The sequence below is a fragment of the Ictidomys tridecemlineatus genome, chromosome 10 (assembly GCF_052094955.1).
Source record: "Ictidomys tridecemlineatus isolate mIctTri1 chromosome 10, mIctTri1.hap1, whole genome shotgun sequence".
NCBI classification, from domain to species: Eukaryota; Metazoa; Chordata; class Mammalia; order Rodentia; family Sciuridae; genus Ictidomys; species Ictidomys tridecemlineatus.
The window spans coordinates 83,255,163-83,282,412 of record NC_135486.1 but is presented as its reverse complement, the minus strand read 5'-3'; the positions used below and the strand labels follow the sequence as shown (position 1 = coordinate 83,282,412).

At 34.3% G+C, this 27,250-nt stretch overlaps 1 protein-coding gene across 2 annotated transcripts in view; it reads left to right on the top strand.

The window, feature by feature from the left end:
* Window positions 1–27,250, top strand: part of Plxdc2 (plexin domain containing 2) — a 421,355-nt gene that overhangs the window by 138,614 nt on the left and 255,491 nt on the right. Inside the window, exon 3 of one of the 2 annotated variants that reach the window (XM_078023341.1) lies at window positions 25,587–25,682. The exons of the other annotated variant lie outside the window; for it this stretch is intronic. Within the exon in view, the coding sequence (XP_077879467.1) occupies window positions 25,587–25,682 (96 nt within the window). The remainder of the gene's footprint in view (window positions 1–25,586; window positions 25,683–27,250) is intronic. 2 annotated transcript variants of the gene reach the window in all.

The following is a 27,250-nucleotide window of genomic DNA, read 5'->3' as shown; positions in this document are numbered from 1 at the left end:
ATCACTGAGATGTGTCATACGTTATCATTTCTTTCATTTGTCTTTTGAGTTGGTTTCCCTGTCTCATAAATTCCTTCTCTTTTCCTTGCTCCATTGTTTAATTTTGGTGCAGTATATCTTCCAGTCATTTCCTGGAAAAAGATGGTTAAAAGATACATTTTTGAGAGATTTTTTTTTGCATAGCTTCAACAGTCCATGCCATGCAAAATGCCCTACAAATCAACTCTTTAAGTTGAAACGTAATGGAAGGTATCTCTTGTATTACTCAGTTTTATATTGTTTTAACTGAATACCACAGACTAGGTAGTTTACATAGAAAGGACACTTTTATCTTGCAGTTGTGGAAGTTAGGAAGTCCAAAAGCTTTGCTCCAGCATCTGGTGAGGTCCTTCTTGCCATATCCGTAGCATGGCAAGAGGTCAAGAACTCCAGACTCACATCTCTCTTCCTCTTCTTGTAAATCTAATCCCACAATGGGGCCCCATTCTCAAAACAGCATTTAATCCTCACCTCCTAAATCCAACATTTGAGTTTGGGAATAAATTTTAAAAACATGAATTTAGGGGATCAATTCAAACCAAAGCATCACTGTTTTGTCTTCTAGTTTCTGACATTCTTGTTGAAAAGTTCTAAGTCACAGGGCTGGGGGTATAGCTCAGTTGGTAGAGTGCTTCCCTTACATGCACAAGGCCCCAGTTTCAATCCATAGCACCGCCCTCCCCCACAAAATAAAAGTTCTAAGTCACCTTTACATTTTGGTCTGTGATATTATCCCCTCCTGCTTCTTGTTTCTGCTCTTTTTTGTTTTGTTTTGGTTTGGTTTGGTTTGTTTCACTGTCATACCCACACTGGTCAAAAATTTCATGATGGAGCCAGATGTGCATATGTGTTCATTGCTTTCATGGCATGACAATGGATTCTATCAGTTTGGAAACACATCCATTGTAGACATTTTCTTAGCAAATTTCTTAAATGTCTTTTTTCTTTTCATCTTACTGTACTTCCTTTTTGGAGTCCCTATTGCTGAGATTTGCCTTCTGGAATATTCTCTCTCTTTGCATTTGCCTCTCTTTATTTTTCATCTTTTTATCCTCATTTTCCCTTCAATAGTCTCTTATAAACTTCTTTTTATTCCTGACATTAAAAATTTAATTTCTAGGAGCTCTTTCTTTTTTCCTATTGTTTTTCTTTGAAATAAAATCTATTCTTATTTCATGGGTGAAAAATATTCTCTAAACTTTCTGAAGATTTTCATGATAGTTTTTATTTCATTGCATAAAAATCTGTTCCCTTCAAGTTGTCTCTGTTCAATGTCACTCTTATTAGAAAATGTTCCTCAGATGCCTTGACATCCTTTGCCATTTGTTCATATTGTTAAGTAGGATGCTATAAAGTTTATTGACATTCACTCTAGATTGATATGACTGGGCCTTTTGGTTGGAATTTCCCAATTATACTATTTATTAATCTTCTGTGTGGGTTAGATTCTAGAACCTGCTACTAAAAGTGTGGACTATGACTAACAGCTAGTCAGATGCAGGACCCCTGGCTCCCACTCTAAAACCACTGATCTGAATCTCCTCTTTCACAACCTCCTGGAAAAGATGAACTGCCTTGGAATACAACCTTGTTGTCACCTGCTTGGAGTGCCTAAACCTGTACATCCAGCCCTCTAAGAAGCCATAGGGTGAGGGAGCCTAGGGACATTGTGTTCACTTTCTTATTGTCCCTGCTTTCACCATTACCTGTGTCTTTGTCATGTCATGCTGCAATAACAATACTAGATAACATTTTTGGTATATGAAAAAGTACAAATTCATTATTGCCAATCATAGTTATACCACTGTGCTACAGGACATTAATTGGGACTTCTCACCAACTGCACTCCTTTACCTTGCTAATCATCCACTCATCATCCTCTCTGCCCCACACCCTTCCCAGGTTCTGATTAACCACTATTCTCTACTTATATGAGATCAGCCTTTTAGCTTCCAAATGTAAATGAAAACATATTTTACCTCTTTTTGTCTCACTAATTTCATGTAAGATAATGAGCTCAGTTTCATCCATGTTGCTGCCAGTGACAGAACTTTATTATTATTATTATTATTATTATTATTATTATTATTATTATTATGGCTGAGAGCATTCCATTATGTAACATATTTTCTTTATCCATTCATTCATAGTGGACAACTAGGTTGATGCCATACCTTACCTATTGTGAACTGTGTTTCAATAAACATGGAAGAGCAAATATTTCTTTGACATACTTATTTCATTTTCTTTGGATATATATACCTAATAGTGAGATTAACAGTTCTACTTTTTTTTTTGAGAACTTCCATATTGTTTTCCATAATGGCTATATAATTTACATTCCACTATAAGTGGATGATAGTTCTGTTTCTCCACATTTCACCAGACATTTTTTTTTTGTATTTTTGGTAATAACTGTTCTCATTGTGGCTTTTATTTGTATTTCCCAGATGACTAGTGATGTTAGTTCTCAAATTTAATTTCAACCGAGTAATAAGGTGAAATCATGTTGCTAACAACAGAATTCAGTGTTACCTAAGGGTGTAAGGATTGCAGAAACAGCAACACAGGGCATGTTTTATTTCTATTTCACCCTTCAGTAATTGCTTGGCATTTGAATGGGATGCTAAATAAAATGCTACCAATCAATCATAATTCCATATAAAACTCAATACTTTAAATATTTTATGACAATTGGACCTGGTATTTTTTTAATATTAAAATAAATTGCAGGCTTGGTAGGCAAATGAACAATAAAAATGACAGGTTATTAACTACTCTGAAAAAGCTTAGAGTATGGGATAAGAATAAATTCTCATAGTGCTTGTTTTCCCCTTTCCTCTGTGTAAATGACAGAAAAGCAGTGTTGCGGGATTAGCTATCATTATGGAGATTTGCAGAAGCATTGTAGTCCTTCAATGTTAAAAGAAATTTAACTTGATTTAAGCAGGTTCTTGAACTTTGATATGGGAACCTCATTCCCCTTACTACATTTTAAGAAGTATACCCATAGAAACAAGATGGATGAGGACTACATCCAATTTTGTAATACCACCATACAGTGTCAAATTTGTGTCCCTGAATCTAGTTCAGTAATGGACACATACTCACTAAATAGTTTCAGAATAATCTGAGCCAATTTGGATGTACTGTACTTCTTCCTTTCATCACAAATTTTAACCAACTTCCTCAAATTATCAGCTGAGTTTCTAGAATTTTGTTATGATTTGAATGTAGTTCCTCCCCCTGCCTCCAAATTCATATGTTGAAACCTAACTCCCAAAGCATAGTATTAAGAGGTAGGACCTTAGGGAAGTAATTAAATCATGAAGGAACTCTCTTGAATGGGATCAATGGCACTGCAAAAGAGACTGAAGGTAGTGCTGCTGCCCATTCTGTCATTTAAAGACATAGCAAGGGGCATACTTCTGAAGAAAGTAATGACCTATTTCCAGATGTATAACCTGTTGTCAGTTTGATCCTAGATTCTCTGCCCTCCAAAACCACGAGAAATAAATTTCTGTTATTTATAAATCACTTAGTCTAAGCCAATTTGTTATAGCAGCTTGAATGAAATTAAAACAGGGTTTTATTTTCCTCCCTGTTTTAGATTCTCTGAAGGTATCACTATAATTATGAGTTAGTTAAGTTCCTAAACTTGTGGCAATGTGAGTTCTCATTTACCACCTTCTAAAATAAACTTGCCTCTGGGTTAGATAACTAACTAAGCCTAGAAAATCTGATCTAGGAGTCTGGCATTTGGTTTATTTTCTAATTGAATATTTATCATTGAGTAATCTCTTTTAAAAAGTTTCCTTTTCCTAGCAAGTGTCATATATGCTGGGTATTATTTGAAGTAACATCAAAGTACCTTAAGTGCTATTCAAATTCTCTTTGATGCTTTTGATAAGTGCCTCAGGCTTCTTATTTCAATTATATTTTGCTAAACTGTTGACATACAAGACATACAAGAGATGAGAACAAATGTCAATTCGATGACATCTTTTCAAATTTTTAATAGCAAATGATTTTGTTTTCTTTTATATCTCTTTTATGCTTAAATGAATGGATCTTTACAATGGGTATACCTAGGTGATAGCTTCAGCATATTGGCAAATTTTATCAAGTTGTACTTGAAAGGAGCTTTTACACTCTTGCAAAAATTAATTAAATGCTGAACACACAGGAAAAGATCAGTTACATTTTTGCTAAGTCTAGTGCCTTACTGTGCCTATACTGCTGTAACACAATTTCATAGACTGGGTGGCTTAAACAACAGACATTTGATTTCTCGCAGATCCAAAGCCTAGGAGTTCACGATCAAGGTGTACATAGCTGACTTCTCAATAATATCTTACCTGGATGTGTGGGTGAGGAGGTTGGAAATAGAAAGAGAGAGAAAGCTCTGGTGTGTCTTATTAGAAGGACATTAATCCTCTTGGATCAGGGCTCCACCTTTATGGCCTCCTTCTTTTACCTTAATTACTTCCTTAGGTGCCCTGTCTCCAAATACAGCCAAATTCGGGGTTAAGGCTTTTACATTAAATTTTGGGGAAATGCAACTGCTAACTCCATAAATTTAGTTTTATAAATTTCTTATATTTCCCATTTTGAGTTAGTTTTTAAAGGTTCTTTAACGTTTAATTCCGAAATGTATTAAGCTTATTTTATTTCTTTCAAAGGGAGGATGGATAGCTAATGATTTTTTTGTGTGTCGATGACAATTATAGAAAAAAACAGGAAAGTAAAGTATGCCATGTTTGATTCTCAGCTGTATTTGGCTCAATTACTGAAATGTTTTTCAATAGTGCTATGCACTCATTTTTGTGTTTTAGATTTCATTTGAAATCCTTTTAGTTTATTGCAGAGGCAACACACTTTGAACAACTTAGCATTTGCCTTTTCCAAATCTTAATTTGGGTACGAGATATGAAAGGTGACGTAGTTGGCATAGGTGCAGAAAGTATTTTATAGGCAAAGGAATTGAGCCCCAGAAAAAAAGACAATACAGGATTTGTGGTATATTTTCTCTGCAGCACATGTTCTTCCTTGTATCCACTTGGGGTGCAACTGAGACTTGAACCTCATTCAGTTTCATATGATCTTATTGGTCCATTTATTCTAAAATTGATGTAGTAGAGTGTTCTAGCAGTAAAATTCTGAAACCCACACTGACTTCTGATCTCTCTTCTCTTATCAAGCTTTCCCAGGACCTGCATACCTCTTTGCATAGCCTGATAGGTTGATGTGAGATTTCACAAGACAAGTTGGTGGGGGGGATCAACTTTACTTCTCAGTGGTGGCTAACTCAGGATGGATTTTTTGTTGTTGTTGTTGTTAGCTTACAGACAACCTGTAGATGGTACCTGTGGATCAGAACACAAAAATGCAAAATTATTTAAGTCTGTAAAACAATGGGTTGTTTCATTTTAGCATGGGAATAAAATTAGTCTGGTATTATTCTGGCTGTGTAGAATTTTCTTTTAGGAGTATAAATTAATGTGAGCATTTTTATAAAAGATTGGTAATATTATTGTTGTAGCATTTAAAAGTAGACACCATGTGTAACTAATTAGAAAAAATTTTTAAAATATTAAAAAAGTAAACATCATGCTCACCGCATAAAATTATGATGAATAACTATATATTGTTTTACTTTTCTCTTTTCACTTTTTTAAATTGGCTACTTAGCATCCAGTAGGCAGGTTTTATATTTTAAAAAAATGAAAAAGAAAAATATGACATATTCTAAAAAAATCGGTTTCTTTATTGGTTTTGGTGGATGTAAGTCATAAAATTATAAGTAAATGAAGGATGTGACCTTCATTCTAGACAGGTGATGGTCATTCATATTGCTGAGGGAACAGTGAATTGCTATAACACTGAATCACTATATAGTTGCCTCTTTATTGAACAAGAACATCATATCTGCAAAGCCAATTTACAGATGATAGAGATATGCTAACATTTAAATATGTTATTATAAAAAGTTCATTTCAGCACTTTGTGCAAGTCTTTTAAAGTCCTTCAATTTTCCAATAGGAACATAAATTTTATACCAGTTGTATGTTAAACATATATTAGGATGTTTTAAATCCAAAATGATTTATATCACATTAATGTTATATTTTTTCTGAAGAAATATATCTCTATTGAACCCCATTTAATCAAAATGATAAAATTCTAAATCTTTACTTTTCATTGAGTCAATAACTTTGCACTAATAATTATCAGAAGTAGATTTGATAGCAACTGGGTCTGCAGAAGGTGAGTTCTGAGTTCCATTTCTAAATTAATTCCTTTTCCTAATGCTTTAAATTGTGCCTACATTATAAGGATTTCTGATATCTTTGTTGGTTGTTATTTTTTAAGAATGAATGACCACCTGACTTCTTCGAAGGTCATAGTCAGGTGGAGGAATTGACTACTACACTAGGTCAATATTCACTAAGCAGGTGAAGAAACGAAGTTTTTGTATAAGAGCTATCCTTATGCAATAATTTTAGGTAAACTTAAGGCAGCTAATGTCCCAGAGAGACAAGATTATTTATGTAGCTTTATTTCATTTTTGCTTTTCACCCCTATCTGGGTTTTTCTTTAGATCTTGTTTTTTTTTTTCTGGAGTTACAGGTTTAATTTATCTCTCTCCAGTCTTGGTGCTGAAAGTATGGTCTACAGACCAGGGAAACCCGCAGCATTACCTGGGAGTTGGTCAGTACTGCAGAATGCCAGGCCTGTGTTGGACATATAAGTCAGATCTTCATGTTAACAAGCGCCTTCCCTTCCCTCCAGGAAAATTCTGTACCCACATTGAGAAATCAAGTTAATTTTCTCAAGTAGCTTATCTACCGAGGCCATCACTCTATCAGTTAATTCCCAATATTTACCCTATAGAAGTCAGGGCTCAACTCTAGGGCAATAACATTATTACTCTGATGGAGTCCAGCAATTTGCCATAACACTATGTATTCACATGGGTTGTCAAAGTGTCAAGTAAGAAAAAGCAGAAGAAATTCAAACATGCACCTCCTGTATGAGAACGATTCAAGTTCAAAGAGAATTCTAATCTCCATTATCCCTAATTTTCGTTGTGTACCCTTATCTCAAGAATGTCCATTTCTGGTTGTTACATTGGACACCACAAAAGAAGGTGTGGTGCTGGAGTAGGATACTAGGGAAAAGAATGAATATCACTGTAACAATGAGTTGGGTACTGACAATAAGCAGTCCACACAGTCTTTGGGTGGGAGCTGGAACACCCTGATGTCTGAAGAACTTGGTTTAGGTGTCAACTATTCAAGGACTGGTGGTGGGACTACAGAGAGGGTATTTACCCACTTGTGGATGAATTTCTTCATTTGTAAAATTGGAGCAATGATACTGCCTTATGTAACTCAAGAATCAGTGTGAAAACTAAAAAAGGTAGGTTTTAAGAAAGTATTTTTTAAAGGGGACATATGCAGATAAGGAATTAATATAAACTTCCAAATATTTGAACAAGGCTTTTCCATTTTGAGTATAAAATTAGAACTAATATCCATAGACCATTTTATGTTTTCTCTCATATTTGACATTAAAAACATGGAAGGTGTCCTCAAGGTATAAATGCATGATCTTTAACCCCAGAGATGATGGAGAAATATAATTCAGTGTTTCACTAAAAGTATTATTTCTCCTAGTTCTCTGATCCACCTGCCTCACTATCTCCTGGAGTCTCTGAGAAAGGGTAGGTTTGAGAAAACCTCAGGAAAATTATATGATTCTGATGCATTTTAAAATTTGAGAAACTAGTTTATTATTTTCTTTTTGTCAATTTTAGGAAATTGAAGACTTTTTATTAAACTTCAACTTCCAGGTGTTTTAGTTTTATAACTATCCCTAATTTCCCCTGTCATATTAAAAGTGAATTGTACATCTGCCAGGTTGCTCATGCATTCAGTCAAGATTTCTTGCACATCTACTATAACTCTCAGGGCTTATTATTTAGCCAGGACACCAACACCATTACTCTTTACAATTCTGAATTATTAAGACAATAAATGCATTGACAACCAAGTCTCTTTGGTGAGACTTCTGGTAGAACTGTGAACCTTGGGTAGAGTTTCTGCTGTGAGAATAAACCTCCATAAATTGTGGGATGTTTCCTCTGCTTCTTTTGTCTTTGATTTTAATTTAAAATTAAATTGCTTTTCTACCTTTTGAAATATTCCTTTTGGAATAGTAAACAAAGAAAAATGGGAATAGAGCAAATTAGATTATTTTGCTTATCTATGCCACACTTTGATGTGTGGGGTTGAAATGTACATTCTGCTATATTCGTGGGTAATAGTGGAGATGAGTTATTTTCATATAGAAAATTGCTGGTGTTACATGTTGAAAATGCACGGTCAAGTGTTTTATATACTTCATTTAATAAAAACTGGCCCCAGCTTAGCATAGTTCCAGTAAAAAGTTTTAGACTTTAAGATAATATGAACATGTACCAACACAACCATTCTGTTTCTCAATTTCTGTATGGTAATTCAACAGGTTACATAAAATAAACAACATTTATTATATAATAGGTTTTGTGTTAGATGATTTTGCCCAATTTTAGTAAACATACGTGTTCCTACATGTATTTAAGGTAGGCTAGGGTGCACTCTGATGTCAGGAGTTTAGAGGTATCACGTATATTTCTGACTGAGGCTCGTTTTCAGTTTACGAAGGGTTATTGAGAAGTAACCCTGTCGAATGTTCAGGAGCACCTATCCATGAAATGGGCAAACTTATAATCTTAGACATTTAAGTTGTCTGTCATCTATCTGTCAGCCTAAAAGTACCTGCGTTAGTCAACTTTCCATCAGATTGAATCACAAAGTACCTGAGATCAACCAACTTGAAGGAGAAAAGATTCATTTGGTTCATGGTTTCAGAGGTCTTAGTCTTTGGTCAATGGCTCTTTTGCTTTGATCCTGTCAGTGGAAACCCATTTATCTCATGATGACCAGAAAGCAAAAAGAGTGAGGAAGGGAATAGGATCCCCAAATCCCCTTCTAGGAAGGATGACTCAACCTCCTCCTGCTAGGTCTTACCTTAGGTACTTACCAAAGGCCCAGTACCTTCCAGTAGTGCCACAGGCTGTTGACTAATCCTGTATCTTATAGGCCTAGGGGGATAGTCAAGTTCCAAACCATAACAGTACTGTGCTTCTTTTTGTTTCATAGTTTTCTTTATGGTGCCAAATAACCATGGAAATTGGCCAACCCCTTATGGAGTGAGCATGTGGATATTTCTATGACAACTGAACATCTTCAGAGCATTTTTCCATTTTATTTTTATCAGTTGAGCTTAAGGTAACTGAACATACACGAATCATTCCTCAGTGAATAACAGAGATGGTCTTTATAAAACATGTACCAGACAGATCTGGCCTTTTCCTCCTAAATCTTTCCAGTGCTTTTCTGACTCCCTCAGAGTAAAACTCCAGGGTAGTCTGTTTCCTACTTGTTTCTCCTCCTTCTCTCAAAGCACCCAGCCCTTGACCCCCCAGCCTTCCCTCCCACACATACTTTCCTCCTGCCTGTGCTGTGGATAAACTCACTCCTGCCTAAGCTCTTCTCTGATGCTGCTTCTGCAGAACAATGGAAGCCCTAGGAATGTTAGGAGCTAGCAAGTGACATGATTTGATTTATGAATGAATGAATGATTTTACAATAAGTTGAAGTCAAAGTAATTTTTTTTTACTCAATGGGAACTTAGGCATTTTTCAGAGTACTTTGAAATGTTTTAAATGTATGATATTGGCATATGGGTTTTAGAGATTGGTGAGAGGGTTTTCTCAGACTATTCACCTTGGATTTAAGTATGGTAGAGTTAAGTTGAACATTCTCAGAGAAGACCTGAATCTAAGCTTATAAACTGAAATTTACATATAAATAGAAAATTAAATCAGGTTTCTAAACAGCTATTTTTTCTTAAATCCAATAACAGGTTAACAAATTTAAGATTTATACAAACAGAATATTTTTGACTTAATTTTAATTAAACTTCATGGAGTATTTGATTGATAAGTGAGAAAGGAACAAAGCATTCCCTCAGCATTCCAAATAGCAATGAATGATGTTGATGGCTTTAAAAAATGACTCCAGTCTGCCTATCTGTTACCCAGCCAAATAATTCATAACGAAGGCAGGTTAAAACACTTCACTTCAGAGCGGTGTGTTGTGAGACGTTATGTAAAGTTAACATGAGACCACGACAATGTATTTTCTTCTGCCGCTTCTACTTCTTTTTTCACATGTCATCTTCTATAAACTGTATGCTTGAAAGTTTGTCTCTTGCTTTTCCTCTGGGAAACGTGAAAGAAAATTATCTGTGTAGCATAAAAACATGTTATAAGGAATAAGAGATAAACGTGTTATAAGGACTAAGAGATAAATAAGAGATTAAACGTGTGGATTCTAGAATAGATTCAGTCACTTAACTTTCAAGTAGGACTAAAGTTGAAGGGAAATAGTGGTTTCTGTGCATGAACATTGGAAGTACTCATGGCTAGCTCTCACCTGTTTTTGAAATTGGAAGTAGTCAGGTTGTATATATTTATTTCATTAATATCTCACTTTCTCAATTTTCTCTACTGAAGCATGGCCATTCTGAAGCTCATATTAATTGAACTATAAATGCAGTAAACCCATTATGCAGTTTTCATGTAAGTGAAGAGAATAGTAAGGCCAATCCCTTTTCCATAGAGTTTAGAAACATGGACTCAGGCCCAGGCCTGGAACAACACACTGCACATTCTAGAAAGACAATATCAGATCACCTGTTGTCTCCAGAGGGCTTCTCTTCACTTAAACTGATTCCCTAAATTATTTTTATACAATCTAGCACCAGTCTAAATACCTGCAATCAAAACATGTTTGCCTTGCTTTTCACTTTCCTAGTTTGCTAAAGACTTTTCTGGCTTTTCCTTGCCATGGACCTCATTTGGCATCACGTATTTTACACTAACTTAATACCCTCTCTTTAGTCCTGAGTGTTATTCATGCACATCTGGATTTAAATTCATGAAATTTAAATATTAATATCTTTGCTCTAGATTGTTTTTCTGAATTTCATCATAATTATTTGATTTTTATTTAACAGAGTAGGAAACGAATTCAGGATCATAACATCCATTTTATCTCTCATTCCCTTTCTCCTTATTCTATTTTGTTTAAAACTTAGACTCACTTATCAAATAATTTCACTTTGGCTTCTTAAAGCCTCTGATAAATAAATTTAGTGCCATTGTCCTTGATTTGGCACCAAATTTATCATTTATATAACTGCCATTTTGGGGGTAATCTATCATATGAGCCTACTGTCCCATTTGTTAGAATTTTTGGAGACTCAGTTTTTGTTTTTTTTTTAAAGCTGTTCCAGGACTAACTAATAACTGAGAAAACAGAATTGGAAGATGCCTGATATGTATATTTTCTAGGAAAGATAAGGATATTCCAATAATTTGTAAAGAATTTTAATCCTTCCCTGGGCTAACAATTTCTTGTTACCTTTTGTACTATCATCTTTGCCTTTTTTCCCCCCTTGAACCATTTGTAAGTTATATAAATTGTATCTAACCTTTTCTCTCAAAATCAAATAATCCCCATAATACTGTTATCTACAGTTTGTGAGAATTGCCTCAATGTAATATTCAGGCTTATGTCTGAAGTATCAAAATGCATTATTTACTGCATGGTGGAATAGGATCAGCATATTGAACCATACCATAGAGATGAGGAAGAGGAAATACTTAATGTGTGGCATCATCTACAAAATTGTATACTCTGACAAGGATAAAATACATTATAATCTCACTGTTCAGTGATAAAATCAAATGCTGTATTGCTTTAAATAGTGGTTATTTTCTGGCAAGAGTTTCTAACCTGTTTGAAAAGGTCTAAAATATGTACATTGGCAAGTTTTCAAATTAGGATTAAGTTGGTGATGCCATATTTAGGTGGTTGGCAATTTAAAACTACTTTACTGTGATTTAATCAGTAGAATGACTAATCAAACAAATACTAGGTGATAATAAACTGGATGTAGAATTTTTACAAAAGCAGATATTTGTAAAGTATGATTTGAATCAGACTATATAAAAGGTGGTATGCTATCTTTATTCTATAGGCCAATATAGATGACAATATAGATCAAATGCTTATTTTTTATTGATTTGTAATAAAGACTGCCTATTGAACAAAATGCCCTAGGTGAGACAAAAATTAATGGGCACCTTTCTTTCCATAGGTATGACAATTCTTCTAGAAGATTCACGAGTCTAGGGTGATATAGATCACATAGTCAAGACACACGTGATTTTTCCTTCACAGTTTCAGGAGAGACCATCAATAAAATGTTTTAACTTGTGTCTTGTGAGAGGCAGAAGCATTCTCCATACATTTATGGAATATTTTTCCCATAGTATATGCTGAAAATAAAGATGTAGATAATCATGCTTATTGAGTTTTATCTGAAAAAGTAATCCTTCCATCTGTCCTTAAGTCAAAACATTGCAAAAACAACGGAACAATATAATATTCTCGTATGTTAAGGAAAAATATGTCACCATAAATAAAGTTGTTTCTGACAGATGTATAGCAATAGAAAATGTAAATTCAAATAGTGAGAGGGACTAGGGTAGGGTACTTGCCTTGCATGCATAAGGCCCTGGGTTTGATCACCAGTATCACGGAAAATAATAAAAATTGTGTCAATGATGGAACCATCGGAGATTCCATTTTCACCTAATATATAAACTTTTTTGAAAGACACCATCCTGCTGATGAGTGATGCAATGGGTGTGCAATAGTTTTCAGAGTCTACTCTGGAATGTTTCCTGAGAGAAGACTTGAAGTGGTTTACAAAAGTTTAGCATCTCATATCAAATTGAAAGTATTGCCATTGAGAATCAGTTTTTCATAGATTCTGATTATTTGTTGAATATTATATATAACCATTACTATAGAAAGATATTATGTAGTGAAGTTACACACATATATGTACACATGTATGCAGTTATATACATAACTTTATGGACGTGTCCATGTGCATACATGCAGATAAATGTCCAAGAAGGAAATTATGTGTTGATAACTCCATCACCTGTACATGAGATAGTTGTTGGATATTTTAAATTATCTCTTTTTCTAAACATATCTATCTCAAATATTTATCATAGCTTTGTGGTGAAAACATTCAAAATTCCTTTTTTCTTTTTTTTGAGATAGAATGTAGCTTTTTCCTGTTGTCTCTCTACTATGCAATAAATAGCACAGCAGAAACTCTTCCCCTATCTAACTGAAATTTAGGACCCACTGATCAACTTTTGCCATTTTGCCCTGCCAACCTTGATGTCCCCAGCCTCTGGTAACCATCATTCCACTCTCAATTTCTATGAGATCAAACATTTTAGATTCCACATATAATTGAGATTGTACAGAATTCATTCTTTCTGTGACTAGCTCATTTAAGTTGTTATAGTGATCTCCAGTTCCATTCCTGTCATCACAAATGGCAGGACATCATTTTTCAAATGGCTTCATGGTATTCCATTGTGTGTATATTCCAGAGTTTCTTTATCCATCCAACAAATGACGGATGCTTATGTTGCTTCCGTATCTTGGTGATTATGAATAGTTCCACAGAACTTGGGAGTGTGGGTGGCTCTTTTATGGAAAGATTCATTTCCTTTGTACACATACCCACTGATGGGATTGCTAGATCATATGTAATTTCTCTTTTTAATTTGTTGAGGAAGCGTTATACTGTTTTCCATGATTGTACTAACATATATTCCCACCAATAGTGTGCAAGGCTCTATACCCTCACCAGCACTTCCTTCGTCTCTGTGATACTGGAATATGGTGATATCTCATTGTGGTTTGAATTTTCATTTCCCTGATAATGAGTGATGTTGAGCATTTTTTTTTCATGTTCCCATTGGCCATTTGTGTGACTTCTTTTGAGAAATGTCAATGTGGGTCTATTGCCCGATATTTTTTTAACTGAGTTTGTATATCTATTTCTTTATTGCTACCAGAGTTCCTTATATATTCCAAATATATTCCAAATATTAACCCCTTGTCAGATGCACACTTTGCAGTATTTTATTTCTGATGATTCTTTCTTTTGTTGTGCAGAAAGTTTTTAGTTTGATGTGATTCCTTTGTCTATATCTTCTTTTGTTTACTGTGCATGTGGAGTCTGCTCACAAATTTCTTGATCATTAACAATGTCCTGCAATGTTTCTACCAATGTTTTCTTCTAGTAGTTTCTCTGATCTATGTCCTATGTTTAAGTTCTCATTCCATTTTGAGTTGAGTTTTGTAACTCCTGTGAGATAGGGGACTAGATTTATTCTTCTGTATGTGGATACCCAACTTCCCTGGCACCATGTTTTCAAAACGATTCTTTTTTTCAACATATGTTCTTAATAACTTTGTTGAAAATCAGTTGTTTTAGATGTGTAGATACACCTGTAGGCTCTGTATTCTGTTGCTTTGGTCTATGTGTCTGTTTTCATGCCAATACTATATGCTGTTTTGATTACTATGGCTTTATGATATGTTTTGAAGTCAGACAGTAAAATGCCTTCTGCTTTGTTGTTTTTGCTCAAGATTTTTTTAAAAAAAAATCTACAATTTTTTTCCTTCTTTGTCTACTTCCTTCTCCTTGTTTTCCTCTTCATCATCATCTTCCTCCTTTTCCTCCTTCTGATTCCATTAAGTCTTTAGGATTGTTTGTTTAGAATCCTTTGGATTTGGAACCCAAGGAGGTGTTCTCTATAACTCAGCTAGTTTTGCAGCCCTTTAGGATTGCCTTGCCTTTGGAGTTCTGTGAAGTACCTCACTGGCATTTTGACAGATTGTGTGAATCTGTATATCATTTTGGGTAGTAGGATGTTTTAACAGTATTGATTCTTCCAATCCATGAACACAAGATATCTTTCCATTTCTTTTTCTGTTCACTTCAGTTCACTTATCTATGCTTAATAGTTTTTGTTGCAGGGAGCTTTCTTCCTATTTGGTTAAATTCATTCCTAAGTATTTTATTTTTAATTTTTGAAACTGTTGTAAATGAAAGGCATTCCTAATTTTTATTTCTGGTAATTTGTTATTGGCATATAATATTGCTGTTAGTTTTTTTAATTTTTAAAATTTTATTCATTCTAATTAGTTATATATGACAGAATAATGCAATTCAATTCATATTACACAAATCAAGCACGATTTTTCATGTCTCTGGTTGAACATAAAGTAGAGTCACACCATTCGTGTTTTCATACATGTACTTAGGGAAATGATGTTGCTCCTAGTTTTTGTATGTTGATTTTTATAGCTTGAAATTTGCTGAATTTGTTTTAAGAGCTTTTTGGTGGTCTCCTTAGGGTTTCATTTATATATAAGATCATGTCATCTTCAAATAGTAGCCGTCTGACTTGATCTTTTGCAATTTGATTACCCTTTATTTATTTCTCTTGACCCATTGCCATAGCTAGGACTTCCTGTAATATGTTAAAAAGAGATGAAAATGGGTATCCTTGCTTTGTTTCACATCTTAGAGAACTTAAAGTTTTCCCCATTCAGTACGATAGTAGCTGTTGGATTATTATATATGGCCTTAATTGGGTTGAGGTCAATTCCTTTCCTGCCTAATTTGTTAGGTGTTTTTAATCATGAAGTGATATCCAATTTTATCAAATGTTTTTTTTCTGCATCAATTGAGATGATCATATGATTTTGACTTCTGTTGTATTCTTTTTTAAAAAAAAATATTTTTAATTGTACATGGACACAATGCCTTTATTTTATTTTTATTTTTTTTTAATTTTTCTGTGGTGCTGAGGATCAAACACAGTGCCTCTGCACATGCTATGCAAGTGCTCTACTGCTGAGGCACAACCCCAGGGCTCTATTGTATTCTTAATAATTCAATTTTTATATTAGAAGAAAAGTAATATTTAGGTTAATGTTTTAAAACCGTTTCAGGTACAATAGTGCTTCTGTCTTATTTTGCTCATAAATGGGGTGATTGTAACCATACAAAATTGTGGAATTTTCATCTTTCAGCAATTTTTTGAGTTGTAGCATCTTTTCTTAAACCCAGATGCCTTTATAGAACAAACCCAATAATTCTCACATTATTAATTTACTGAACATAGTACATATATAAAATACAATTTTTGGCAATATCCTGGCAAGGAGTGCTTGCCCAATAATGAAAGATATTGTTTTTAATTATTTTATGAAATTTGGATAATTTTCTTTGTCATGAACTAAAATCAGGCAATCATAGGGTGAGTTTTTTTCTAAATTTATATTGCAATAAGTATGTAAAGAAGAGTTTTCTAATTTGTCTGGAATTTTCTTGTGACTAAAAAACAACAACAAAAAACATTTCACAATACAAAAATGTATTGTGAAGAAAAAAGAAAAGAGTGAAACCATTACATTGTAAAAGTTAGAGCTCTGCTAATCTTTTAAGTTTCAGATATGATCCTGTAAAAATGTCAATTTCCATCTGGCTTTGGTGACTTCATCCTTAACTGGTTGTTTGTATATTTCAGGAATATATCACAAAATTGAAGTCTAATTTTAGTATAGTTTTCACTGTCTTGATTTCTTTTTTAATGTAATTTTGTTGATTGTGGTTTATTTACAATGTAAGTTAAATTGTGTAATCAGCATAAACATATGCAATCATGCAAATCAATTAAGAAATGTTATTTGGGAAAGTAGTGACAGAATTCAGACATTCCTGGCATTTGAGAAATTCCTGAAATCTTTACCACTACTGCTCTTTGGATGACTCTTACTTGCTATTCAAATTTCAATATCTCTCTTTAAAAAAAAACCTGAAAATATCTCGTAAAATCCAGTGGATTAAAATATAGTATCAACATTATGATACACTTTTTGAATAACCAAACAAACTTTAACTAAATTTACACTGATCTTGAACTTTCTATTTTTCATCATTTCCCCATTTTTAGCTTGAAGTTTTCCACATTATTGGGAAAGAGAATAATTGGAAGATGATTTGTTTTAACTCAAAATTGTAGGTTTACATAGAGAAACATTTTTTCCCTGTATTAAGGTGCTTCATCTTGAATACTAGCTTGAGTTAATTATAAAGTGTCCTGAGTAAGTTGAGTAAATTCTGTGCTGTCTATCTGCTAGTAAATATTAAGAACTACTTAATCAAGTAAGTAAATCTTTGCATATGAAGCATTCCAAATTTAATATGAAGAACAATATATCCACTTGGTTTTAAGAATTATGATGTGATTCTATATCATGTACAACCAAAAGAATATGAAATTATTCTTCAGTTTTGTATGATGCACCAAGATGCATCCGACTGTCAGGTATAACTAAGTAGAACTTAAATAAAAGAAAAAGAATCACATGCTCTTTCCTATAACTAAGTATTTGTGAATTCTTTACTTAACATTTTGCTTCCATATTTAGAAGCAAAAATCTTTCCTGTGGTTTTTTTTTTCCATAGAACTTTTTTGTAGTTATTTTCAGATATCAAAGCTAAGTGGTTTTTCCCATTGATTTATGGATCTGAGATTGTGTGAACATTTATTTCATTAACTATATGAATCAAATGTGAGAAGTAGAACAACTTGGGGAAAATTACTTTTCTCTAGTTGTATTAATCTCTCTGAACCTTTTAAGGGATTTTGAAGTTATGGTGCTATAATTCTTATCTTTTATTTGTTGGACCTCATATATAGCAAAAAGAGGTGAGAAAAGTATAGGAAATTACATAGAAATTTGCAGGACTAATTTTTTCCAGAAATGACCTAATGTATCCAAGTAGCCTAATATAAAAACTTTAAGCATAAAAAGAAGATTATCATAAGCATGAGCTGCCATCAAGGGGACCACAATGCCACCACCCCAACTATATTGTGAAATAAACCAGGGAAATAGTCCAGCTGGAGGCCTGGGTAGTTTTAGTGAACATTTACTATAATAGCAAAAAGGAGCATAGACATAGAAAACAGCATGGCACTTCCCTTCCCCTGGCTTAGGTCACAGTGATTTGCAGAAGAATGTAATTTATTCAATAATTGTAATGCAGTAAGAACAGAGTGATTGGTTTTAGTAAAGTTTGGAGATCTCATTAAAATAACTGTAGGAAAATGAAGCGGTAGTGGTGATGAAAGGCTTCATCAGGTTTAAATAGTTGAAGTGGGTGGCCTTTAATAACAGAGACAGTGCTTTTTTCCTCTCTCCATATATGCAATACATTGTAGAAAATGTATATAATGTATATACACCAAAAGAACAAACCAAAAACCAGGAGCCATCTTGAATAACAGAGAAAAGGGCTGGCAGTGCTACAATGTATTTCTGTGTGTGTGTGTGTGTGTGTGTGTGTGTGTGTGTGTGTGTACGCGTGTGTGCGTGCATGTGCACATGCACCCACACACATAAGTATAAATATCTTTTATTGTTCCAATTCATATTTTAAGTAGTTTTCTATTCTTATTCGCATTTTTTAAACACAACTTTGAATATTTCCACTGTATCACGAATTAAAGGCTTTTAGTAGAGGCTCTAAAGCTTCTGAGAAGTAATTTTGGTTAAATGTAGAATCCCTGTAGTGTTAGTAAATTATACAACATTAGAGTTCAATGCATGTTAAAGAAATGCCTTATCTAATACTGAGAACTACAATTTTACATTAAATCTTTGTGAATGCAGGAAAGGATTTTATTTTGTTGGATTCTTTGGACTTTTGTTTACGCTGTATATTAAAACTTAGCACACAACAGGCAGCCTATAAATGCTGTTTCCCTGATTTTATTTTAAAGCCTTATTCAGGAATGATATTTAACAATTAATGACTAGTATTATCTGATTATTCATAATGGACAAAGCCCAGGCCATGGGGCTGAGCAGGGACCTAACTGCATTGTCACATCAGGTATCATAATCATCCCATTTCTGTGGATTTACTTTCCATGCTTTCATTTATTCACAGTCACCTATGTTCTGAAAATATTAACTACAAAATTCCAAAAATAGATAATTGGTAAGTTTTAGATTGTGTGCTGTTCTGAGTGGCATGATGAAATCTCAAACTGAATCCCTCTATCTAGCTGGGATGTGAGGCATTCCTTTCCAGTGTATATATGATGTATATAATACCTACCCATGAAATCACTTAGTAGCCTTTTCATCTTGGTTATCAGATCAAGCAACTCGTATTTTAATTAACTATGGCCCAAAGCACAAAGTAATGATGTGGACAATTTGAATGTGTCTTACTGAACCTGTAAAGTGCTTCCTTTAAGTGAAATGTTGAAAATTCTTGAATTAATAAGGAAAGAAAGAAGTAATTTGCTGAGAATGCTAATATATATATATATAAAGAATGAATCTTCAATTTTTGAAACTATGAAGAAGGAAAAAAATTACACTAGTTTTCTATTACATCTCAACCTGCAAAAGTTAATGACCACAGTCCTTGATAAAAGCTTCCTAGAGATAGAAAAATTATTCTATCATAGGACTTGGTTTTCAGGCAGCCACTGGGGGTCCTAGAACATATCCCCTGTGAATAAAGGGGGCTTATTCCCTCCTGGTTGTTCAATTATATATTGAGCATTGCTTATCTTTTGGGGGCAGGTAGAAATCCCAGTTCGATACTAAGTTATTTGAGGTCAAATTTGAGAATCAACCTAAGTCAAATTTCAGAAAAATAACATTGGGTTTGTTTCTGAGAGTATGTGGTGTCTTCCATTTATAAATATCATGTTTTAATGGCCCTGAGTAGTTAAGTGATTGGCCTATAGTTATATCCTTAGGTTTCATTTTCAAAAAAAATAGTAATAGAAATAACTTTGTTTTGAGAATGTTGTAAGTGTTATTGACCAACATCCAAGTCCAAACAAATCTCTAGAGGACTTTTAACCTATGGAAATTTGGTGCTAATTTGCTAATGTTTGATTTATGTGATTTAAATCAGGCAGAATTTACAAAATACAATCTGATAGAAGTCAATGTGTTGTCATCTGTAGTCATTGGCTAAGTCAGTCTATTCTCAACAGTGGGTCATCAGGGATTCTGACCCCACAAACAGAATATGATGTGATGACAATATGGAATGAGATTGAGTCCATCAGACATCTGGTCATCTTAATTTAATAGAAGGCCCTCAGCGATTTGGGCCCTAGGCATTTGGATATCATCTCTGACACTGGGCACCATTGTAACAATTAATTCCATCTGGCTTGTTCTGACTTGGAATGTTCACATTTTCCCAAGAGAAAGGCTGTTGGCCATGACTGGTCCTTGTTTACAGAATTTTCTGTCTCCCATAGTTGGCAGAGTAATGCTTTTTGATGCATCAGGATGTAAGTTTTTAGTGAAAAGTCCTCATTTTAAAATGAGCCATTCCCAAGACAGGAAACACAAGGGCAGTATAGGATGGCCAATGCATCAAAGTGTAAAGCTGTTTACCAAGTAGTTTTAGTTATTTATTGTGCTGTGGGACCACTGGACTATCATAAAACATGAATTTTGCCAAATAAAATAGGAAACATGAAAACAAATGTAGAATATTTAATATATGACTGCAAATTGCCTAAAATGCATTAACAAGATATTCAGTCAAATAGTAGAATGGTAGCAGATATTTAGTTAAAAAGAACTAAACATTTAGCTCAACTACAGAATAATAGACTTTTCTAGTTTAGAGATATCATAAAGGTTATAAGGCTGCACCCCCTCATTTGCAGATGGTATGAGGTTATATACTTAAATATTCTATGTGGTTTCTAGGTTGATAATGCAATGTTCTCTATGGACAATCACAAAGATTTTATTAAATGATAGGACCTCTGATTTAATTAGAGGCTCTTTTCCTATTTCTAGATTACTTGTAGATTACAGCTTCTGTGAAATGAGCCTATTCCCTGATTTTGACAGGTTTATCTGAAAAATCAGTTATTGGTTGAAATCTACTTGAATTGCTGAAATCTACTTGAATTCCATTTAAAAAAATACTAGGAAGTTAATAAAAAAAATTCAGTGAATAAGAAGATTGTTTTTAATGACTTCCCAACCCCTCATGTTATAATAAAAGACATAATCAATATTAGTAGCTGTTCCTTGCTGACCCTGCTGTGAGTGCTCAGTCACTGGGCTGATATGCTGCTATCCTCATTTGCTCTCACCTGCTACATTGTTTACTTACCTTTGCTATTTCAATGCCACATATTTTTTGCCTGGTTTTTATTTTTCCTTTTAGGTAATTTTCTTGTGTTATATCACTAGGATTTGGGAGAGATTGCTAACTTCATACCTGGAAGAGTTGATAAGAAGTAGATTATATAACATTTTAAACCACATCGGTGTCCTCATATGTAAAATGGGATGATGGGACAATCCAGATACATTAGTAATCCTGACTGATGGTAGTTATAAGAATGGTTAATAAAAATAATATTAATAATAAGTAATGTATAAAACACCTTTGTTCATAACCATTAGCACAGTGTTTTATTTTTAGTAGTTCCCTAATGTTGTCTTCAGTTTCATTTTATTACTCATAAGGCTGATTGAGTTTTCTATTTCCTACAGAAAAATTCACTATTTTTACCTACAAACTAAAATGTCTATAATTTTATTTAATAGTACAATTATAAAATATTAAATATTATGAGTGTAAATTGATTTGGTCTATATTTTGGATCAAGTGCTTGGTAATTAGTTTCCCATTCTATTTTGTTTTCTTTATATTTTTCTTAAACTTCCAAACGTTCTTCACCAGAAATGTACCATAGAGTGAACAAGATTTCTGACATGACGTGAAGTGACAGAAGGGTAAAGGTGCAGAACAGGGCACTTGCTTCTTGGCCGTGGCCCTTAAAGTCCTAATTCTGTGCTGCCTGAGACAGAGAACTCAAAGCTTCTAGAGTAATTTTCTACTAACTTTCTATTATCAATTAATAATCATTCTCTTTTCATCTACTTCATAGTTTTTCAATCTCTCTGGACCATGCCCACATTCTTTAAACACATGTGTTATATTTCTCAGTGATCTCATTATCAAAGAGGACAGAGATAATAAGCTTCGACCATAATGTTGTTGGACATTACACCACCAGCCAGTGACCTATTTTAAGTCAAATTCACCTCAGATCAATAGAAGCATCTACAGATTTGTTTCTCATTATTTTCTCCTTCTTCTGTTCTTTTCTCTGATTACTGAGAAACATGGTTGAAATCTGAATGAGCTAAATAAGAAAGCAATACCACATAAACATTTTGAACACTGTCTCAGATGAACAGTGACCTAGTCAATCATGCATTCATTGATTTATCATTTAAAAACCATATATTTATTAGATACTAGTGCCTGTACTTATACCAATAGGACACCCCCAAACATTATACTATAAAATATCTCTTATTGGGGACCCCAAGACCCCCGCAACACTGGTGATTTACTAAATAGATTCCAAGAGTCATCATATAATCACATGCAGGATTTGATTTATTACAGACAAGGAATACAAGGGAAAATCAGACTAAGTGACAAGGCCTATGGGACAGTGTCTGTGGAATCCAGGGCACATACCTAAGTGTCCTTTTCAGGTACATAGGAATGTGTTTCTTATACATTTCTCCAGCAATAAATTTTGACAACACACATGAAACATTGTATATCAAGGAAGTTCATTATAAAATTAGTCCCCATGGTTTTATTAGAAGTTGTTCACACAGCTACCTTCTGTCTAGCATGTACCCCAATTCCAGACTCCCAGAAGGAAGGCAGATATTCAGCATAAATGATATTATATACTCAAATGATTTAGGCACAGTGAGGCACTTTAATCAGAGAAGGCTTGGGAATCCTTCCTCAGACTAAATTCCCAGGTGTCAGTCCACCACCAACCTCTAAAAAGGCCTTTCTAAAGAGAGCAAGTCTCAGGCCTTCCGTGTGAACTCTTTTTCTGCACAACCTCATGTTCAAGTAGGTAGGCCTGAAAGTGTTTGCAAAGTAAAGTGAAAGGAGTTATTGGATTATAAGAGAAAATTCAGTTCGCTATTCAAGGGAAGATTCATTTCAAAAGACAATATTTGAGCTGGGTCTTGAAGGAGTTGTTAGATTTACCAAAGTTTTGAGGGTGGGGGAGCAGTTTTCATTTATGCAAAGGTAACTGCGTTCATTGCTGGTAATGAGATCATTGAGAAATTCTGTGTGCTGGGAGTGTAAGTCATGATGGGGAAAAAGAAAGGTAGTTGGAGCAAATACCTGAAGTGTTCTATAGCTGAGTGAGTAGGAAGAACCCAGGAAGCCTAGGAATCTCCTGGAGAACTTTAATAACATGGCAGCTAGTTCCTACTCAAAACGCTCAATCTCTCTAGATTAAGCATTCTCCAAGCTTTATCCACTATAGTTACCTCCCTCTGTAATGCTGTCGAAACCTCAAAGTCCAACTGGGGTAGTCAGTTTATTATTGAACATAACCACAGATATCATTATTTGATGGAATTTTTCTTCAGTTCTGCAATACATTGAGATGCAAAGCCATATGGCAGACTACCTTAGCCAAATATTTTCATCTATTCTCAGATGAATCTAGCAGTAAATCTGATTTCAGTGTAGAATATGACTATTTCTGCAGAGGATTCACAATGGTGATTTGGTTCACTTGTAAAGTACAGAACAAAGTGCCTCTCAAAAGGTATAGTAGCAATGTGTTCTAATTAAATAAGATGCATGTCAATTTATGCAGTTACTTCTTGGTTGTTTGGCATGTGTACATTATAAGTATAGTTAATACTTAGAGATGAAGAGATGGGATCAAATATTTTCAATATATAACTATTCATTAAATGCAAGGTATTTAAATGAAATTACTAGAGTATGACAAAATAAATATACTCAGCCCAGCACAGTTTACTTCCATTTTGCTTTATTTTATAATAGATAATGACACAAAAGAGACCTCAAGATTTACAAAAATAGCGTAAAGATACACATGAGTTTCTTTTTCTCAGATAAATTTATGGTTTCGTAATGATGTTCTATTGGAAAACTAATGAAGCACCTTTTTCAATAACAGTTTGCTAATATAATGTCTCATTATTTGCAAATAGAATGTCTCAAGAATGTGTTAAGATCTATTTATATGTATAGAAATGTGTGTTTTTAATGCTTCCTTATATCCAAATGGAAATCATTAAATATACTTAATGTTTCCATGAGCTATCTGATTAACAACTGTAGTCAAATATGTTGGAGAAAATTATCTTTGAAGGTTTTCCATCACTGGTTTAATTAACATACAGTAGACAGAAAGCAAACAATCTGTTCATCCAGACTCCTCACCAAGCCCTCCTGTTGCCTGTGTTTTCACTACAGCTGGGAAGGGAAAAAATTACATCCCATTTATCCCTTTGTCTTGCTTCTGAATGATTCATTTTGGTGCCAATTTAAAGAGTAATTTGAAATATTTTTATGTGACTGAAAAACAGGGAAAAGCAGAAAACAAATTTACAATATAGATAACCAAGTTGTGATTTTTTTCTTCTGACTTTTCTATCTTTATTTCTGTCAAACATCCATTTTGACTTGTTTTATCTTCTCAAAAAAAGCCATTTCCAAATGGGATCGAATCTACACTAATTTCATATTTCAGTCTTGATGAACCATGTACACTGAATTATGAACACAGATTAACATTTCCTCTACCCAAGATCCAGAAGCCTGGCCTATTCATGACGTAACCAGGAAAACAGAATTAGGTTTAAAATGGCAACCCAAAAGATGTTCAGAGTCCAGGCTTTACATTCAGAAATTTTCTCATTAGCAAATCTCCCAGGCCCTTCCTGAGATCCTGTTTATTCTTTGTAAACACAATTAGAGGGAGCAAACAATTGGTTTCAGAGTTTGTCATAGCAGGTTTTAGGAGGAGCAAACATGTGGATGATAGATGGAATCCAACAGACTCCTGGGACAGCTGTCAGTGGGAGAGCTATGCAAGCAAGGTTTGTCACTGTATGGTGCAGGCACCTGTGAAAATGTCACACTGAACCCCAATAGTATGTACAATTAATATATGTTAGTGACAATAAAATGATTTAAAAATTAAATGGTGAGAATAAAAAAGAAATCAGAAACTATTGTTAAGCAATGGGAGACAAAAGAAGCCTACAGGAATCTGGACAACCTCACAAGTGCTAGTGTAAGCATGTCTGTCTCTTTTATATAAGAATTCTGTCTGCAAAATTCACCCACCCCAATAATCCTGCTAAAGATTGAGTGTGGATATTTACTTGAAAAACAAGAGTTTGATGCAGGAATCACACTTCTCAGATTTCAACTTACATGGGAAATAAGAACAACATCATTCCTAAGTTTTGAAGCTTCTTTGTAGTTGCTGTTTAGAAAAAAATGGACAGGGAGAAAAATGAAAAGAAAGATTTGAGAAACATGAGAAATAGAATCCTATTTCTCCTCCACAATTAGTTATTCTTTTTGCTCCTGCTCAGGCCAAGATTCCAGGACTGAGGTGAGACCAATGGACCTAGTGAGAGTTGTGGAAAGAACTGAATGGATCTACATTACACATACACCAAAAGAAAATGGTAGGATTACAATCAGAATGGAGAAAATAACATCTATTTAAAAGAAACTGAAAGGGTAAAAGTGGTGGCATGTGTCTGAGAGGTCCCAGCTAATCAGGAGGATGAGGGAAGAGGATCTTTTGAGCCCAGGAATTCAAACCCAGCTTAGGCAACATAGTGAAGTCCGAGGTAATCAGGAGGATGAGGAAGAAGCCCAGGAATTCAAAACCAGCTTAGGCAATATGGTGAGGCAGAAGGAAGGAAGGGAGGGAGGGAGGGAGGGAGGGAGGGAGGAATGAAGGAATTTAAATGAAATAAAAGAAACCAAGAGTTACTTTGAAATTCTTTATTTGAAGATTTTTAATGAAGACAAATATTCTTTGAGATTTAGGTATATTTTCATTTGATTTATACATTAGAGATCTGACATGCTCCTTACTGAAATGCTCTTATATACCTGTGTGTATTTTTTTTTAAATTCAGTTTTCTTTCTGGTGCATTTTAATTCATTTACTGCGTTAAAGCCCTTACTATTTCTTTTTTTCTTTTTTACTTTCTTTCTTTTTTTTTTTTTTTTTTGATAATGGGGATTGAACTCAGGGGTTCTTAACCACTGAGCCACATCCCAGCCCTATTTTGTATTTTATTTAGAGACAGGCTCTCACTGAATTGCTATTGTCTCACCATCACCATCGCTTGGATAGACTAACATGCTATCAAAGATACCATCTCAGTGTCCAATTGTCTCTTTATGACTGTTAGTTTCCCCATAGGCATTGCCTCTTCCTCAAGGTATAAATGACAGTCACCACCCTGAGTGCAAGTTAAATGTGTCTCTGAAGTTGACCTGAGTTTTGTGCTGCGATGTCTTTTCTGGGTGTTTTAAAATTTTATTGCTTACCTTGGTTGTAAGTTGTCTCATATATTTTTGATAATGAGGCAGGATATATAAATAAAGCAAGTAAAATTGCTTTATGTAGTTGTACCTAAGATCATAGGTCTTGAGCCTGACACATCCTCAGAAAAAGCTGCCTTTGCAGGAAAGGCATTTTCATTTGTATTTAAAATATGGGGCAACTAAAGCACAGGCAGATTTATAAATTATGCTGAAGGTTTGCTGGTTGTGGGCTAACAGAAAGCCAGTCCAGGTCTCCTGAATCTTTAGAATTTTCCCATTACTTAACGGGAATTAACCAATTACTTGTCTGGTACTATGATTCTTGCTCCAAAAGAGACTGCCAATAATATGCATTCATTCACTCATTCAGTCATTGATGAATATGTAGGTACTGTCCAATGGCCATTAGTGACAAGAATATTAAAAAAGAAGCATTTTCTAGAGTGACAATGACAATATTGATATCACATATGCATTGAATTAAATTGTAGGAGGTTGGGGGACCATGAGATATCTTTCCTGTCCATGAGTTTTGCTTTTAAGGCAGTGTTGGGGATTGAACCCAGGACCTGGAGCATGCCGGGCAAGTGCCAAACCCCTGCCCACATGAGTTTGCTTTAGTGTACAATTCATCAAAGTGAGCACAGGGCTGTATTTATCTTGACTTTTAATTATTTTGTTCCTTGTGGTT